The sequence below is a fragment of the Vulpes vulpes genome, chromosome 12, assembly GCF_048418805.1.
Source record: "Vulpes vulpes isolate BD-2025 chromosome 12, VulVul3, whole genome shotgun sequence".
In the NCBI taxonomy this organism is placed as follows: Eukaryota; Metazoa; Chordata; class Mammalia; order Carnivora; family Canidae; genus Vulpes; species Vulpes vulpes.
Window position 1 is genome coordinate 168,358,899 of NC_132791.1, and position 19,347 is coordinate 168,378,245.

General features: G+C 54.9%; 1 protein-coding gene across 4 annotated transcripts in view; it reads left to right on the forward strand.

Annotated features, from left to right (window-relative positions):
* The window catches only part of C12H16orf74 (chromosome 12 C16orf74 homolog), a 31,579-nt gene that overhangs the window by 3,389 nt on the left and 8,843 nt on the right, over positions 1–19,347 (forward strand). The window contains exons 2-3 of one of the 4 annotated variants that reach the window (XM_072731383.1): positions 5,223–5,370; positions 5,763–5,807. In XM_072731383.1, the coding sequence (XP_072587484.1) occupies positions 5,780–5,807 (28 nt within the window). In that variant the 5' untranslated portion in view covers positions 5,223–5,370; positions 5,763–5,779. Of the gene's footprint in view, positions 1–177; positions 4,836–5,222; positions 5,371–5,762; positions 5,808–19,347 lie in introns of those variants that run through there. The other 3 variants (XM_072731384.1, XM_026004940.2, XM_072731382.1) reach the window with 3 other exon arrangements.

The window sequence follows — 19,347 nt, forward strand, 5'->3', positions numbered from 1 at the left end:
CTCTGCCTGTGTCTCTGCCTCTCATTCTCTCTCTGTGTCTCTATGAATGAATAAATAAATAAAATCTTTAAAAAAAAAGGGGGGGGAACACCCAGTTACATTTATTTTTTTAAGCTTTTATTTATTTATTCATGGGAGACATACAGAGAGAGGCAGAGACATAGGCAGAAGGAGAAGCAGGCTCCCTGCGGGGAGCCCAATATAAAACTTGATCCCAGGACCCCGGCATCACGACCTGAGCCAAAGGCAGATGCTCAACCACTAAGCCACCCAGGTGTCCCCCCAGTTATGTTTAAATTGTGGGTTAATGATGAAGGATTCGGGGTATGAGTATGTCCCATGCAGAAATTAGGACGACATATTTTACCTGGAGCCTTTTATCTACGGCCACTTCTAGCTGTAGATTTGTATGATTCACCCCAGAAAGACTCTCCCTCACACTCTAGAGCCCGACCTCTGATCCACAAAAGAAGTAACTGAAGGAAATCAGCCCGCACTAGGCCAGACTTCAAGAAGTAGGGTCTCCCCAGTCAGTCAGTGGTTCTATACGTTGGATAGGGAGTGCTACATCTTAATTACTTTTTATTTTGTGCCGAGAACAAGTATATGGGTTTACTTTTCTCTGCATGGCAAACATGTAGAAGGTGAGCTGGGAAGCTTTCACGGCTGTGGGCTGGTAGTTATCTTCCAAGCGGCTATCAAAACAGTAACAGACAACTTGGCCAAGTGTGTCCTTCCCCTGGAGATGCTCATGGTTTTAGAGAACACTGTGGTGTGCAAAGCAGCTGATACCCTTCTATCTCGATTGCTCAGAGGAGAGACAGACCCCTGCAGGAGGAAGGAAGTGAGTATCATTGCCCGTCCCTATCGCCAGAAGAGGATCCTGTTGTGGCCATTTGGTGGTAGAGAGATTTTTATGCCTGGATGCAAGAAAGAACCTGTTCTACTTCAAGCTGTTGTGCAAATAATTAACAATCTGATATTTCAGAGGGAGCATAAACAGCCCGATTCAATATGAAAGGGAGGTTTTTCACACTCCTGCAAGAGTGTGAGAGAGAGAACATTTAGACCTAAACTAGCAGTTCTCCCGGGCCTGACTGCACTTGTGCCATCTTGCTGAGCTAAGGGGGACCCCTCCCATCGATCTTTTCTTCCCTCCCTTAAAGCTCTTTTTCCTGATTGCAAAAATCTGTATCTTTGTAACAAACGTGGCCTATGGAAGGATGGGGTGCTGAAGCTAAGCGCCAGGACGGGTCCTGGGCCTCGGCTGCAGCTTACTAGCCCCTGGACCCCTCAGAGCTCCATGCCCTACTCCATCCGTAAAATGGGGTAGTAGTAATGTTTATCTCTTAGGGCATTGTTAGGGTCCAGGGAAATTAATTTTTATAATTATCCTGGCCCAGGATTTGGCCTCTTAAAAGCATTAACTGGGTATCTGTCAGCATTCATTGCCACTGTGATGACAGTGAAGGAGTTTATGGTAGAAGCAGCTTCGCTCCCCACGGTCAGGTTCCCATTCACATGGTTGTGGAATCAGGCTTGTGCTTCTCCCTTGCAGACAGCTCGTCCCATCCCCTGGGCTCTCTCCCACCAAAGCCTTGCTAGTCTCTGCCTAGATGGCCCCCACCAACAGCTCCATCACAAAGGGATGGAGTGGACACGGCTCATATCCGTGGCTGCAGGTGGATCACCCCTAGGAGCTCCCCCTCCTGACACAGCAGCCCATACCTCCAAACAAGGGACCCCAACACGGGTTGCCCCCTGTTGTCTTCTAATGCCAGGCCTTCACAGGAGTGCTGGGTGACAGTGGCAACCATCCCCCAGGCTAGTGGCAGGACACCCGTTTTTACAGATGAGGACACAGAGCCCGGGGAGCCCAGCTTCAGCTCCTGAGACTCAGAGAGGGAAACGACATGCCTGAGATCACACAGCTCTCAGACCCTGGTTCTTCCATGTTCCTTTGGTCCGCTCCCCACCTGCTGCCTGGTTTCTGTCCCCATGCAGAGGTAGAAGCAGGATGACCAGAGTTATGGCCCATACGCTGGGACAAAAAAAACGGCGGTTTGTAAAAATTCTCCATTTGGGAATTGTAGAAAGCTGACACAGAATCCCTACACACTGACATGACTCTGTGGCGTGACCTTTGTATAACCGCAGTGCAGCTTCTTGTCCCTGTGTCCCCGGAATCCAGACTGGGGCCAGTCCTCGTTCCCCCTCCTCCTCTTGCTTCCTTGATCTGGCTGTTCTTTATTCTCCCTGCCTCTTCCCTTCCTCCCTTCTTCTCTCCTTCCTTCTCCTTCCCTCCTTCCTCCTTCCCTCCTGAATGTTTTGAAATGAGTGTTTTTCAAGCTACAAGACAGCTTTAGAGACAACACCTATCAATTCAGGACAACTCTTGGGGAAGTAGTACTCCTGGCATGAAATAGCACAGCCTTCCCCAGACCAGAGCCACAGTCCCCTGAATGCAGCTACAACTGCATCAGAGAAGTTTCTAGGAAAATAGTGTCTGATGCACAGAACTCTATGGGCCACAGCTGGGGAGGCAGTGGTGGGCACAGAGACTGTGGGACCCCTGTTGCTGCTCTTTCTCTGCTTTTCTTTCCCTGGTTGACCTCTCTTGAAATAGTTTGAAGCTTCCAGAAAAGTTGCAAGAACATAAAGCACCCCCATGTCCTTCCCCAGAGATGAGCATTTAGCCACATTTCCTTTAGGGTCTCTCTCTGTCGTACACATGGCTTTGTTGATTTTCTAGCTGGGCCATCCGAGAGTTACACCTGCAGGCATGATGGCCTCTGAGCCCAGACACCTGGGCGGGTGTGTCCTGAGAGCAGGAACAGTCTCTTACAGACTCGGTCCAATGATCAGGCTCAGAAAACTAAACATTGGCCCCATCCTGTCACCTCATAGACCGTTGTCTTTCTTTTGACATTTTAGTATTTTTCAAACACACACAAAAATATGTAATGAACTCCCACCTCTCCACTTTGATGCCTTGGCCCCGACCGTGTTGTTCCCCGGTGCCCATGGCACGGAGCTAGTTTTTCTGGAGTATTTTATTGCAAAGTACTAACATCATTTCCTGCAGGAGGACTTCCACATAAATCATTGTCTAAACCCTGGGATGGGGCGCCCATAAGACCTATGGGGTACCCTGTGGCCACCACTTAAAGACCTCACAGAAGCACACAGTGAAGTCGGGGTGCGCTGCGCACAGTGTGTCTGTACTAGGCTGCGATGTTGTGTGTGCTGCTCACAGTGGCCAGTTGGGGGTCCTGGGCGTATTTGTTCACGAGCCCGAAGTCAGGGCTGGAGACCTCTAGGCTGGAGACCCAGCCTGGGGAGGGTTGGGAAAGACAGGGTAAGGTCTGGTCTATGCCACTCCCTGCTTAACATCCCCACCCATCCGCCCTGCAGAGCCCTGTAGCTGAAAATATTGTGGCTCTAAGGTTCAAAGTGCTGGGTTTGAATTCTGACCCCACCTCTTGCTATCCCTACAACCTTGGGCAAATTAACTAACCTCCCCATGCCTCTGTTTCCTCCTCTGAAATGAGGATGGTCCCAACCTCTCTGGGCTGTTGTGAGCATTAACGGACCAGGGACCTCAGTCCAGGGGTCCATGGGTCCAGGGGCTCTGACAAATGCTGAGCACACAGCAAACGCTCAAGAGATGACGCCTGTTATTCCCACATGCCTGGCCTCTCTCTCTTCTTTCAGCCTGATCCTTCCTCTCCCCCCTGAAGAAGGATCCCCTCTCCTTGACATCTCATCCTGCACATCAGTCTCCCCTGGTGAGCTTTAAAAAAAAAAAATCCTGGTGCCAGGCCCACACTCCAAGCCAATTACCCCAGAATCTCTGGGGTGGGCCCCAGGCATCTGTATCTTCTTAAGTGCCCAGGCGAATTCGCTGAGTCTCTGCAGCGGTAATGAGCATCCCCTGGGTCTGGTTGAGAGGCAGCTCCCCAAGCCTGCAGGCGGGGCGGGGCCTGAAAGCCTGCATCTCTCACAAGCTCCAGGTGGTCCCATGCTGCTGGTCCAAGACCACACTGGATAGCACGGCCCTGGAGAAAGGCCCCAGCTGGAAGCCACTACCTGTCTTCCCTCCGTGGCTGTCATAAATAATAGCATCTGACACTGCTCAAGCCTGAGCCGTGTGCCCTCCTGATAATGCAGTCTTCCGTGCTGCTCAGTGCCAAGATGCTCAGATGCCAAGAGCATCATCCCTGTTTTCAAGACAAGGGAAGTGAAGTCTAGGTTGGTTGAGGAACCCACCTGTGGTCACCTGGCTCAGTCAGGCTCTGGACCGGCCACGAGGGCACACAGCTCCAGCGCCTGCCGGCAAGTCAGTAGACATTCCACCGTGTCTGTCTCTCTCCCTCCCACTCGCTCATGCTCTGCTGCCTCTTCCCCAATCCCCCCAGCCCATCTCCTAGCAGATGTCTGCAGGCTACCTCCTTCCTACGTGTCCCGCAAACCCAACCTGGATAAAATTGAAGCCCTCACCCTAGGTTTCTCCAAACCAGCCCCTCCTGGTCCCACCACCTCCTGGGCCTGCATGTCTCCCAGACTTCCAGCTGCTTCTCCACACCCTCACTGTCCCCACCCCCCTCTCCCGCACCTCCCTACCCTCACCCCACCCCTCTCTGTCTTCCTTCCTAAATCTCCACAATCTCTGGCCCAGGGCGAGCTTCTCCGACCTTAACAGGCACATGGCTCCCAGGGGGCCTTGTTAAAATACAGATTCTGGCTCCATGCGTCTGGGTGTGCCTGAGATGCTGCATTGCTAACAAGCTCCCCGGGGGCGCCAAGGCTGCGGGTCCACCAGCACAGCCTGTGTAGTGAGTGCCTGGGGGACCCCAGCATTTCCTAGCCGTAAATGCCGGCCTCTGTGCAGGACGAGATGACGGGTTTCAGAGCACAGTGCCAGGCCTTGGTCACACACCTGCAGAGGAGATCTGAGGGACTCCTCTGGTGCCCACCCCCCCACCCCCTTTCCCCACGTAGCCTGGCACAAGGGCAGCTCCCTGTGAATGGAGGGACTAGCCTGCCCTTCCAGGCCCCTGGGGGTGTGGTCCTGGGGTTGCAATCCCAGCTCTCAGAGCCTTGATTTGCACATCTGTGAGTGGGGACAGTAGTAGCACCTCCCAGGGATTGTTGCTGAGAATCGTCAAGAGCACCCAGGTGCTGAGCACCATCAGCTGCTGCCTGTTTTATTCATCACTCAGAATGCTAAGGACGCATCACACTGCTGGCAGACTGTGGGAATGCTGCATGGAACAATGTTAAGTCCCACAGACTGAGGCCTATGTGCCCTCGATCCATTAGGTCTCCAAAGAACATGCATTTAAAAGAGGAGCAGCGCCCTAACAGAAGGTGAGCCCATCATGGTGGGCTTAGGGCTGCCCCACAGCCTGGCCCAAGGGTCCTCACGTCCTCCTGCTCCTGAAGCCAGCTACTGTCAGCAACCCCTAAAAGAAATGGCCGGGGACCTTGGTTCAGAACCAACGTCAGCCCCCCGACCACGCTGTCGCCTCCACTGTGCCCCATACTCCACATCTCTAGTACATTGAGCTCTGAGGCACCTGAAAATGTTTTCCACTAGCACACACTCGTCTTTGAGCAAACTCAGCCCAGATGTAGTCAGCATGCACCCTGACCTCACCGGTGACTGGCAGTTTCTCTCCCCACTACTTCCTGTTGTGTATCCGTTGGGGGGGGGGGGGTGCACATGGCTAATCCTAAACAAGCCCCTTCTCTCTTCACAGGCCACAGAGGCACCACCATGGGGCTTAAGCTGTCCTGCCTGAAAGGTAAGGGGAGCAACACCCCCACCAGTTCTTCCGGGGCTGGGGGAGGGGGTGGGGGTAGTGAAGGAATGAGGCAGGAGAGAGCACAAATGTGCTCACCCTGGAAAGGGAAGGGACCGCCACCGCAGGCAGCATCGATACACAGCAGGTGCCTTCTACATGCTCACGCTGACTCTGAGCACCCCTCAGGCCTCCCTGCTTACTGACAGGTGAGTGATGTGGGACAGCCACAGTGCCCTTGGGCCTTGGCTTCTCCATCAGGGGGATTAATCCCACCTGTGGGAAATAAGGGAGAAAGAAAGAGCCCCTGATAGGCGCATACTGGGGCATTGGCTGTCCACCTTGTAGGCCTGTTATCACTGACATAAGAGGCCCGGCTTGCTGGGTGCTGGAGTAGGTCCTAAAAGGACACAGAATCACGGGGGAATATTGTAGGTGTTGGCAGAGGCAGCCCAGACATTCAGGCAGCTGGACCTTTGTGTCCAGCATCTGGATGACCTAGAGGCACTCAGACCAGCATGGCCCACAAAGAGACCTCTCCCCTTGAAGCCCATTATTCAGTGATCCAAGCTCCCCAGCCCGAAATCGGAGTCGTTCTGATGGCCCCCTGCCCATATGTGGCATGCCCAGCAGCGCTGACTCACCTCCTGGATGTGTCAGGGTGCCCCTGGCCCCATCACTTCGCGGAAGGAGGTCAGGGGCGCCGGAAGGTCCCACTGCTGGGACCGGTGAGCTCAGGAGAGCCTCAGGTTGGCCCCACTCAGAGCTCAGGCCCCGCCCCCTAGCCAGGGGGCGGGACCGGGGCGGGGCATCCTGATGGACAGCTCCTTCTAGACGCCGCGCAAGGGGGCAGCCCTGGCTCCCCTGGAGAAAATCAGGGCGTCGTTTGCAAAGTGGCGATGGGATCCTGACTGGAGAGGCGTTCGCGACCCACGCCCCCACCAGGGCCTGGCCCCTCTGAGGCCGCAGCTGAGCCCACGCAGGAGTGGGGGCATCCGTGGGGTGGAGGGCCAGCGGTGGCCTCCAGACTAAGCCCCTGAGGCTCAGGGACCCTCTTCCCTTAGGCTTGCCCGCGGGTTTTCCCAGGGCCGGCCACAGAGTAGGCATTCAGGACCAGCATTTTGTTTCAGTTTTTAACCGTGGTAAGATATACGTGACATCAGATTTGCTGCCTTAACCATTTGTAAGTGTACTGTGCGGTGGCATTAAGTCCATTCATGTCGTTGTGCAGCTGTCCCCACCATCCACCTCCAGACCTTGTCCACTTTGCACCCGAGAGCTCTGTCCTGGTCACACACTCACTCCCCAGCCCCACCCCCACCCTACTCCGGGCCCTGTAACTTTGCCTGTTCTAGGGGCCTCCTGTGACGGGAGTGATACAGCATCTATCCTGTCCTGCCGGGCTCACCTCACTCAGCATGCCCTGGAGGTCCCTCCGTGCTATGACAGGTGGCAGACTTTGCTTCCTTTGAAAGGCTGAGTTATAGTCCCCTGTGTGTATAAACCAGGTTTGGTTTACCCATTCATTCCTCCCCAGACACAGGGCTGCCTCCACATTCGGCTGCTGCGCCAGGACATCTTTGACGAATAAACCAGAGGTCCCTCCAGGGCCGCTCAGCCCAGGGTGGGGGGGTCTGACCAAGGGAGGACATGCAGACACTGCAGACCCTAAGAGTCCCCAGGGAACATCCCACTGTACCCCTCCCTCACCATCTCCCCACCCCTGTCCGGGGGCGCCTGAATGCTCCTGGTGATGGAGGCTTTTAAAAGGGCCACCTTCCCGCCAGGCCCTGAAGGAGCTAAGTGCTGGAACATTGCTGGGACCTGGAGGAGCTAAGTGCTGGAATGTTGCTGGGACAGTGAGGTTTGCTCACATATTTTTCACTGCAGCTCGTTGGGGCCTGCCACCGGGCCTTGGCTGCCAGCCGTCTACCCACACCAGCCTCACCCAGCCTTATTCTCTGGAGGTAGCAGGTCTCTTGGGGCAGGACATGGGGCAGGTGACAGGCACGGGGCAGGAAGCTGAGTACAGGATTCTCTTCTCTGTGCTTAACCAAGATGACCCAGGCCCACCAGCACAGAGGCCCCAGACCCTCCTCCTCTCGTAGGGGATGTGCCATGTGTGCAACAAATGCAGAGCACGGGTGCCCTGCGGCCCCTTCCCTGCACACCGGTGTCCATGTTACTGGCTCAGCCCTTGCTGCCCACAGGCATGCTTTTACCCGGCTCTGGGGCTGGGACACATTTGTGCTCAGCATCTGGGTGCTAGGAGAGGCATCCCCCAACACTCTCTAACGCCTGTGTCCCCATCACACTGAGGGTTGGTCTTTGGGTTGTTTCTAACTGCTTTTGTAAGTAGTGCCATTTTGAACATCTCTGATTTCTGATTTTTTTAGTTATGATTTGTTTGGGATAAATTCCAGAAATCAGAATGACCCCGTCAAGTAGAATGAATGGTGAATTCTCACTGGGGGCTTAGCCTGGACAAAGCCCCATTTTGTGCATTCTGTGTGGATCCACCCCCCTCATTCCAGACAACCAAGTGAATTGGGACTACTGGGATCCCCTGTTTCCAGAAATGGAACTTAACACACAGAGAGGCAGTGCAGTTTGCCCGAAGCCACACAGTTGGGACCTGCTGGGACGTGAACCCAAGCAGGCTCGATCCAGAGGCCTTGCTTCTACCACCACTGGTATGGCCTCTTGAGAAGGAAACATTTAAGTTGATATTTGAAGCAGTCGCTGTAGCCAGAAACGTTATTAACATGTTCTCATTCATCTTCACGGTCTATAAGATGGTGTCAGAGTTTCCTGGAGCTACTGCAACACATTGTGTCAAACCAAGAGGCTCTACGCAATAGAAATGTGTTCCTCCACAGTCTGGAGGTTACAAGTCCTACATCAAGGTGCCTGCAGTCGCCACACTGTCCCGGAAGGCTCCCAGGGAGAGTCCTCCCTGTCTCTCCCTGCTCCTGGTCGCATCCTCCCACGTTGGCCTCTGGCCTCACACAGCCTCCTCCCAGTGTCTCTCTGCGTCCTTTCTAGACATCAGTCTTTGGACTTACAGCCAGCCTTAAATCCAGGATGATCTCATCCCAAGATTCTTAACTAATCATATCTGCAAAGACCTTGTTTCCAAATAAGGTCACGACCTAAAGGTTTTGTGTGGATGTGGGGGGACACTCTTCCCCGCCATGAGTCACTTCAGCCCTGAGCCCCATACATGCGGGGCAGGAAGGTGCTTCTCCGGTCTCACAGCAAAGACAGCCCAAGGTGGTGACTAGTGAGGGTGTGGCATGGGAGAGATCCTCTTGTTTCTGGTCCAAGGGAGAGTGGGGTCTGGCCCTCACAGCTGTGACATGTGAGAATGCTCCACTGGCCCAAGGGCACCTCCTCTGTGCCCTCTGGCAGAACGGCTGGCACAGGCCAGGCGTCCCTGCAAGCCAGGCATTGCTCCCGGAATGGGGTCCCTCGATTTGCCTATTTCATGCTTACTGCAGCGGGACAGTGTCGGTAACTTCACAGATAGGGAGACCGAGGCACAGGGCACTCTCACCTGCTCCACATCCCATGGCCACTCAGGAGGGGCTTGGCTTAGCAGGCAGCAGGGAGGGGTGAGTGGCTTCCCTGGTTTGTGAGCACGTTCTCTCCCCTGACCAGCAACAGGTGGCACTGCCCAGGAAACAGCCGAGTGGGGCCCCCAGACCTGTAGCCTCAGCATCACCTGGGAACGGGTCAGATGTGTGGGCTCCCTCTCAGACCTACTGAGTCAGAAACTCTGAGGGTGGTTTTAACAAACCCTCTGGGAGATTCCGGTGCCTGCTCAAGTTTGAGAACACTAGTGACGTGGCACTGGTGTCAGAAGGATCTGAGTTCAGTTCCGAGGTGTGTCCCAGAATAACTGCAGCCTCATACAAATCACTTCATGTAGCAAAGCCTCAGCTTCCCCGTCTGTAAAATGGAGTGATGAGTGGTGACGTGTCCTGGGCCAGGTTTCGAGAGTTATCTGAGCTAGATCAGCACTAAAGTGGGTGCCCAGTGGATAGGGTTTCCTGTCTGCCTCTGCCCTTTGTAGCTTCCCGCTCTGGTGGGGGCTGCAGGTGCAGGGGAAGTCAACCCGGAGGTGTGGGCTTTCCTGTGGGGGCCGCCTCAGGGTGAGTGTGGTCTCTGGGGTTCCCCAGAGGGTGCCAGCTCCAGCCCCAGCCAATGACAGTGTTATCGTAGAGACAGACTCCTAGGCTGGGGTGGCCCCAGTGGACTGTCCTTCTGGGGCCGCCTGGACCAGGGAGAAAGGCACCAGGAGATGGAGATTCTGACTGGGGTTGGTGGCTCACTCATTTGGTTTAATGACTATTTTTTTAGAACAGTTTTAGATTTACAGAAAGTACGGTTTCAAATTTACAGTTTCCCCAGCAGTTAAAGCTAACCGGGGCACAGTCACTGCATCACGGCCCCGAATCAGTTCAGATGTGTTACATCAGTAAAGTCCGTGCTGTGTTCAGCTTTCCTGTTTTCCCCTCAGGCCCCTTTCATGTGCTGGGAGCCCACCTTACAGTTACTGGTCACATCTCCTCACTCCTCTGGCCGTGACAGTTTCTCAGGAGCCCCTGTCTTTGGAATCTTGAGCATCTTGAGAAGGACTGGCCGTGTGTTTGGGAGGACAACCCACTGTTAGGGTCTGGTGTAGGTGGGGTCTTTAATCTCTTCTGCCGAGCAGGTGACAGTGGTGATGGTGGGGACTGGGGACACGGGTACGCCCTCTTTGTCACCCCCCCCAGCTGTCTAGGCATTTCTGTCCCCTCCCTTGCAGGAGGGTCAGAGCCTCTCTTCCACTGGCCTGTAACCCAGGCATGGGGTGGTTTGGAGGCTTGTAGACACCATGCCCATTTTTGACTTGGTGTCGGGAGGCCTGAGACGAGCCGCAGGTCACAGTGAAGATGAGAGTCATGAAGCATGACCCCTTCTGGGGCAAACTCTTGGTTTGAGCCACCCGCTGCTATGGGCAGAGCTGGTGGAGAGACTGCTCATTGCACAAACATTGATTGCACCCCTACTGTGCACCGACTCAGGGCCAAATACAGGGCTTCAGACCTGAGCAAGGCTGCCGCGCTTCTTGACCGCATGGAACTGGGAGGGTGAGAAAGAGGTGAACAGCCACCTGAGTACTAACCTGCTGTGTGCTAGGATGGAAACTAGCAGCCTGGCTGCTGGGCAGGGGTGGCCCCGAGGAAGCATGCAAGCCTGAGACAGTGGGGCTGGGAGAGGGCAGGGAAGCGGAGGCAGCAGGAAGTGCCAGGGGCATGTGGAAGGAGACAGCAGGTGATCAAGGAGAGAGCAGCCAGATAGATTGGGGGGCAGGGGCAGGGAATTTGGGGTTTACTCCAGCGGGGACTAGGAGCTCCATGTGGAGGGAAAGATAAAGGTATCCATTTGGCTAATGCATTTTGAGCTATTTTCTTTTTTTTTTATTTTAAAGATTTTTATTTATTTACTCATGAGAGACACAGAGAGAGAGAGAGAGAGAGAGAGAGAGGCAGAGACACAGGCAGAGGGAGAAGCAGGCTCCATGCAGGGAGTCCGATGTGGGACTCGATCCCAGGACTCCAGGATCACGCCTTGAGTCAAAGGCAGGTGCTCAACCGCTGAGCCACCCAGGCATCGCATTGAGCAATTTTCAGAACGAGTTGGGGACTTCATACGTTTGAGCCAGCCATGTAGAGGCAGGGAACAGTGCTCCAGGCAAAGGGAACAGCAGACGCAAAGGCCCAAGACAGGAACAAGTTTGGTGAGCTGATGAGCAGTGAAGAGGGGAGTGTGACAGGAATGAGGGGCTGAGGGGCCAAGCAGGAGGCACTGAGGCCCCTGGGGCTGGCAGGGCCATGACAGCCGAGATGTGGCATCAGGAATTTCTTGCGTTAGTAGTAGGGATCCCTAGAATCAGTGCAGACCCGGAGTCCAAGACTTCCATGTGATTCCGACCTGCAGGAATGCACATTGGGATTACATGGGAGGCTTTGAAACCTCAGTGGCCCTGGCCTGTTCCCCAGAGGGTAGGGATTTGGTTGGTGGGGGTGGGGGTCCTGGGCACAGGCGTGTTTATGACACTCCCAGCTGATTCTCCCGGGCAGCCCAGGGTGAGAACTGGGGTCTGGAGCCAGCATCTGTGCTTTTCACATGGACCCTGGGCTGGGGACTAACTGCCCAAGGTGACAAGGTTAGCTTGTCTAAAACCCAGAAGGCAGGGGCTCAAAGGGCAGGGAGACCCCCACCGGCTCCAGGGAGGGGTGGCTAATCAGAGACCATCTTAAATGCCCAAGCAGATGGTACTTAATTCCGCCCCACCCGGTCCCCAAGGGCAAGCCAGCAGCCCTCCTGGCTCCCTGCCCGGATTTAGCCCCATGTCCTGCTTAGACTAACTACCCCCATCCCACCACCCCCCTGCCAACACCTGCTGTCCTGAAGGAGGGAGGAATGGCTGGGAGGGTCACAGGCAAGCTGACTGGCCCAGGGCGCCTTGAGGACCAGTACCCACAGTGGGCGGGCTCTGGAGCTACAGTGGTCCCGCACTGGTGTCCCAGATAGAGAGAGACAGGCCTTTCCCTGCCTGTCTGCTGGACATACTGGAGAGCAGTGCTAGGAGGGGCATGACCTTGGGCAGGACCGAGATGAGGGTAGTGACGGTGCGCCTGGCCCTGAGCACAGGGTCCCCCCAGCTCGGTGGCAGGCAGGTCCTAGGGAGCTGTCAGCAGGCCGCCCTCAGGTCTGCTGGGCCATCAGGCACAATGTCCACTCAGGTCCACTCAGGTTCCACTGAGGGACTGTGGGGCCAGGGCTGTAGGCCAAGAAGGCACAGGCCTTGAGGCCGCCTATCCTGTAAGTCCTAGCCAACCCCTGCCCCTCCAGTTGGCCTCAGCTCCTGTCACACTGCTGTCCTGGCCACATGCTGGGCCACTCTCCTGAGAAGGAGCATTCCCATCCCTGCTTCTGCCTCTCCAGGTCTACACTCTGAAGTCTCCCTGTGGCATTTCTCTGCCTGTTTACTCTCTCAGCCCCTCACCTTGATCAGACCTCTCCTGCAGCAGCACAACCTACCTTCCTCCTTCCTACCTCCTACATCCATTTGTCTGTAACTCCCCTTTGGAAAATGTTTTCTCTCTCTTTTTCATTATTTTCTGAATCTATAAAATACCCCCACAGTACAGAATGTAAAATGTACCAAAGGATACGTAGTAAAAAGTAAATCTGCCTTAGCCTCTCTCCCAGCCACCTGCTTGGAGACAGCCATAGTTACGGCTGCCTTGGGTCTCTTTCTGGAATATTCTTTTTTTTTTTTTTTAAGATTTATTTATTTATTTATTTATTCATTCATTCATTCATTCATTCATTCATTCATTCATTCATAGAGACAGAGAGAGAGAGACAGAGAGAGAGAGAGGCAGAAACACAGGCAGAGGGAGAAGCGGGCTCCACACAGGGAGCCCAACACAGGACTCGATCCCGGGTCTCCAGGATCATACCCCGGGCTGCAGGTGGCGCTAAACCGGTGCGCCACCAGGGCTGCCCATCTTTCTGGAATATTCTATGTCTGCATGCACAGACATGTTCCTGGGTCTATTCCTTTTCTTTTCCCAACACAAGCCATTCCACCTCTTGGTCCTTTCACTGATCTGCAGGCACGGGAACAGGGTCCCTTGTGGATCACGTGACCAGTCCTTTTATGCAGCTGCATAATATTCCTCGTGTGGGGGGGCCCCCCCCCTCATGTCCTAACCATCTCCAGCTGGTCTTTCACCCACCATGTCCCATGCACTCATGAGGGAGCCTGGCAGTGGGACGTTCCCAGAAGCAGCACTGCCAAATCAGAGGGCAAGTGCCTTTGTCATTTTGAGAGTTTTGGCACATGACCTTGGAAGTCACACCCAAAGGCCCTGCGTCCTCCACATGGGGAAAGGCTAAGCTAACGGAGTGGTAATGGCCTCATTTTGATTCTTGCTGATCTCCTGGGTAAAAAGTGCTATCTCAGGGGGTTTGTTTCATTTCTGCAAGATAGGTTTGCATTCTTATTGATGTAAGACAGGCTGTGAGGAGCCACTCTGTGTGATTTCACACACTGACCAGACCACCGTCCCCATAGAGAAACAAAACCTTCCAGTCCTCTGGGGGCCCCCTCACATTCCCCACAAGGCGAATCCTTCCCTGACCCCTAACAGCCCTGGTCACCTTCTGCCTCTGTCCCTTCCCAGCCCCCGACCTCTGTGTGTGTCACCTCTTTTGTTGAGCAAGGAGCTTTGACGTGCCCAAGCCACTCCCAAAACTCCTCTGAGACCCTCCTCTGACCTCCTCTGAAGTCACTGGGGAGCCCGATCTGTTCTGAGACCCTAGGTGAAGGCACAAACTTCCCCGAGTCTCAGTTTCGGCAAAGTAAGGGCTGGTCTGCCCCACCCTGTGCCAACCTGAGGACCCAGTGGGATGCTCTGGGCTGGCCACTTCCTGTCTGTCACCCTTGTACATCATTTGTCACCACACAGGATTTTACAGCTGACATGGTGCTGCCTCTGGTGGGCTGGGGCTTGTGCTGTGGGCAGCAGCTGTGTGATTAGGGGCAAGTGGTGCAGCCTATCTTTGCCTCAGTTTCACCCCCTGTTGGGTGGGGCCACCACAGTCTCCTTGGGGGGCTGCTTAGATAATCTCAGGTACTAATACCTGTAAGGGGTGGCAGGACCTCCATACAAGGTGTTGGGGGGATTGTCATCATTGTACTCGTCTTTTCCCTGCACTGAGGTCCAGCACACCCTTAGGCCCTGGGCAGGCCAACCCTCTCACCCTGTCCAGAGCCACCAGCCCTCTGTGAAGGTTCACTGAGCTTCCAGTGAATCAGAGGTGTGCAGGGCAGTGCTGGATCCTGGGAAAGGCCTGGCCCATGTGGCACTGACCAGGGAACACATGGAAGGAGACATCCAGGCCTCCCCGGGGGGACCCACAGCCTCAGTTCTCCATGGTGGCACCTGCTGCCGCTCTGCTTCTCAAATGCCAAATGCCACTTGGGCCTTGAGCTTTTGATCTGCTCCGCTGTGTGGCTGTCCATCCATGGCCCCTCTCACGCGCCAGCTGCCCACAGCTGGGATGACACATCCTCAGGGCTGTCCTCAGGGCTCGGGCACCCCCAGGAGCTCACAGGTTTCCTCAGGTAGGCCCCATTCACCTCCTGCCTCTGGGCCTAGCTGGAATCTACTTGCCTAGTGGCCCCTGGTGGCAGTAATAACAGTCCTAGCCCCACTAAGCCCCCGTTCTAGGCTCAGGCTGCCCAGACGTCTTCCACTTAATGTCACACATCCTCAGGAGAGCCCTGTGGGTTATAGATCACTATCTTGGGTGAAAATTCAAATCTTTATCCTAATAAAGGAGGCAATGTGGGTACCGCCCTTTTACTTATCCTCTCTGTGAGTTTGCAAATAGAGGCTCAGAGAGGGTAAGAAAATTGCTCAGCCCACACAGCTGGTAAAAGGCAGAGTCCAGCCACCAGTCCCTGTGGCTCTGGCCCCCCTGCAGCTCCCCCCCCCCCCCCCCCCCGTGGCCCCAGCCCAGCCACAAGGGACAAAGGAAACCAGGGGCTCTCAGGTGCCTGCTCAGAAAGGCCAAGCTATCGTGGCAATTAGCAACAGCTATGACCATGTTCTCGACTTCTCAACTAGGGGGATTTTTGCCCCCCACCCCCACCCCATTACGTAGAGTTTCCAGATTTGGGGGAAAAAAATAACATAAAACAGGATGCCATTACATTTGAATTTCAAGTGCACAAAGAATAATTGTCTGGTATAAAGTATGTCCCAAATATTGCATGGGACTTGTACCAAAAAATGATTTGTATTTTTTTAATTTGTATTTTACCTGGTAACTCCACCTCCAGGAAACACTGGCCACATCTGGAGACATTTTCAGTGGTCACAGCTGGAGGGCACTACAGCCTCTAGAGGTCAGGGCCACATACCCCACCTACTGCGCACCAGGCAGCCCCCTCCCCAAAGCATGGTCTGCGGTGCAGTGGCTGAGGGACTCTAAGCTGCATACGGCAAGCATTTCCCACAGCCCAGGCCGCTGTCCAGCCCAGGTGTTTTTGCCTACTTTCTTGGACTTGGGCTCTCATTGCACCCTCACCACCCACCCCCAGGTGAGATCCAAGAAGCCCTCCAGAGAGGCTGGGGTTAGGAACCAGGGGGCCCCAGGGGGAGGGCAGGCAGGCTCCGGTTGGCCGGAGGGGTGTGCTTTCGTCCCACCTTACGGTGCTCCTCCTCCCAGCCTCATGCTCCAGCAGCTCATCCCTGACGCAAGCTGGGGCTTTTTCCTTAATTAAAAAGAGATTTAAAACATCCACTGCTGGCTCCACTAGGCCCAAGCTAACTCGAAAAGGTAAAACCACCCTCACTGCTCTGGCCTCATCCATAATAATGCAAAGGCTTTCCGCTTAATTGGAATGAGAAAAAAAAAAAAAAAAGATTAAGTGCATCTGGAACCCTTGGAGGCATTTGTCGGCTTGGTTTTTTGTTTTTTGTTTTTTTGAAAGACCTACACTAAATCCGACATCCGGTCATCTGGTCATCTTGGAGGAGTTAGTGCTGGCCCCAGCGCACCCTGCTCCTGCCCCAGGGCCTTTATGCATGCTGTGGCTGACCCCAGTGCCCTCACCTTCCCCTCCTAACCCTGTCCTGCTGCTCCTTCCCATCATCTGCTTCTGACTACTGACCCAGGCTCTGGAAAGTGTTTGCTTCCCGGCCTTGGGAAGGCAGGGCTCTGCGCCAGTTCCCACATGACCCTGGGCATGGCCTCTGACTCCTTGGCCACTAGTGTGCCCTTCTGGAAGATGGGCTTCTCACACATCGGCCTCACTGGGAAGACCTCCCCTCAGGGAGCTCACACAGCCCCCCACACTCCACCCTGTGCCGCCACCGCAGCCACAGCAATGTGAGACAGCACCTTGAAACACCAGGGCTCTCTGTTTTTTCCATCTGACTCTGAAATCTTTGGGGCCTCACTTCCACGCTGGGGCCGGGAGGGTGGAGGACAGAGAAACATGCTGAGACTCTTTCTCCTCTGCCGTGTCCCCAGCACCTAGCACATAGTGGGTGCTCACTAGTGGCCCACCCAACTTGCCCCTCCCCTGGGCCAGGCTCTGGGCTGCAAGGGAAGGAAGCCTCAGATGAGAAGGTCGGGACCAAGCGAGGTGGGGTAACAGCCAGCCAGCAGAACTGAGAGTCGGCTCAGTTTCCCTCCTCCCGGACCCTTAGAGCCAATAAGGAAATTGTGCCTCCGAGTGTTAAGTTGGAACCAGGAGTATTTCGTCAGAGCCACCCCCACTCCAGCTGTCCCACGCACGGCACGGGTGGGTCCAGGTCCCTGACCTGCGCTCAGGTGGCTAGGAGTAACAGCAGCTGGGTGGCATCCAGTAGGTGCTCAATAGTGGCTGAATCAATGAATAAGCGCTAAGGTCGGAATCTCATGCTATTAAATAACCACTTGTGTTTACGCAACATGCTCCGCAGGGCCAACTATGTGGATTTCTCACCTGCAAAATGCACATAAATGATTGCACCCCTTGGCGGGAGTGAGCCATGTGGGCATTAACTCCCCGCAGCGCCCCCTGGAGGTGGGGACGATTATTTACCTTCATTTTGCAGGTGAGGAAGCAGGGTCCAAAGAGGTGGAGTCATTGCCAGGTGTACTGAAGCCCAGGTGTACGTTCTGGCCTCCACTACATCTTGGCTCCAACAGAATCACTCTGTGTGCGACAGTGCCTTTGGGAAGAGTGAACACCGTCCCAGGGACATGGTCCCTTCCAAGCTGGGTGCCAGTCCGAGTGCCGTTTTCAAAAAAAGCAGCAGAGGGCGCCCTTTAGCCACGAAGCCGGCTGAGGGCAACAGGTGTCTGCTGTGGCCTGGGAGTGGCCTGGGGACTGCTGATTGCCGCCTGGGGAACTGGGGCATCCTGAGCAAAGCATTGGCCTGGCTCGGGGCTTCTGAAAGATGAGAAGTGGTGGCTGATACCCAAAGGGGCAGGGCGAGCGCTGTGGCCTGGAGCCACCTGGCCTCCACGCGTCCTCCAGCACCTCCTTTCTCCGAGCCTTGGTTTTCTTGCCTGGAGAGCGGCTGTGGGCCTAGCATCCACTCTAAGGGGTGGTGTAGGGAAACTGCGTGAGGCATGGTCTTCCGCCTCAGTCTCCCCCAGGCCCCAGCCCATGGGCTCACCCTTGGTCACTCCTCCTGCACCAGGTGCTTCGTGCCTAAGAGACTGCTGTGACTCCACTTTTACAGCCAGGAAACAGGCCTAGAGTAGTGCCATGCGTTCCCACAGTCACTCTAGCTTGGGGATTCCCTGCCCTGGCTGTTAGACTCCCCTGGGCACTTTCAAAACTCCTGCTGGCCCCGAGGGGTGCCTGGGTGGCCCAGTCCTTTATGCATCCAACCCTTCCTTGATCTCAGCTCAGGTTCATGAGTTAAAGCCTCTTGTTGAGGTGCAAGCTGGGCCTGGAAACTACTTTAAAAAAAATCCCTCGTGGCCAGAGTACAGTAAAATCAGGCTCTCTGGGGGTGGGGTCCTCAATCGGTATTTTTCAAACTTCCCACGTGATTCCCAGTGAGCAGCCAAGATGGAAATCCAGTCCCCTTGGGCTGGGAAAAGGCAGACCAAGGTTTCAGAGGAAGTCTGGCCTCATAGCACAGTGTCTCCCCATTTCACCCGCAGAGAAGGCAGGCTCCTGGAGGCCAGGGTTTGGCTGTCTGGCCTGCTCTAGCTTCAAGGTCCAGAACGGTGCATGACCCAGAGCCCGAGCCCAGTCCAGGTCAGGTGACCACTGCCCGCTGGAAAGCCTCCTGCACAGGCTCCCTGTTGCACCCTGAAAGCCTTCAGTATTTTGGGGGCACTGGGATCTGTTCTTTACCCCCTGCCTCCTTGGGGCCTGCCCCCCCCCCCCCAATCCTAGCCAAGCCCACCCCTTCAGGAAATGGGCTTTTAAAGGCCTGAGGCGGGCACATAATTAACAAGTAACAGTTCTGGCTTTAGCATAAATGAGCTCCTTGTCTAGGGCAGGGTTGGCATTTGTTTTTAATCCCCAAAGTAGGTTTTATCTCCCGAGAGCTTTTTCCCTCTTGCTCAGCCACCTCTGCTGGAGGCTGGGCCAGCCCCAGTGGCGGTGAGGGGGTGACAGGATTTCAGAGGTGCTGGAGTCCCACCCTCCTCCTTTCCTCTCTCCTCTCTCCACCCCCTCCCCTCCCCTCTCTCCTCTCCGCCTCTAGCATCTCTCCAGGGCCCACCAAGTGACCTGATGCTTCCTGATTAAGAATGTGGGCTTTGTCGCCAAGCTCCCAGAACCTGTTAAAATGCAAATGTGGGGCCCCGGGAGGAGTATGGCTCTTCTCTATTAGCATTTTATTTTAGAACTTGGGAATATTCGCGGAGGAAGGGGCCTCAGAGAGGGAGCAGGGAGGCTCCCTCCTGTTAAAGATAACAATAATCAGAGCTTCCTTTTGTTGCCAGCACTCCATGAGACGCT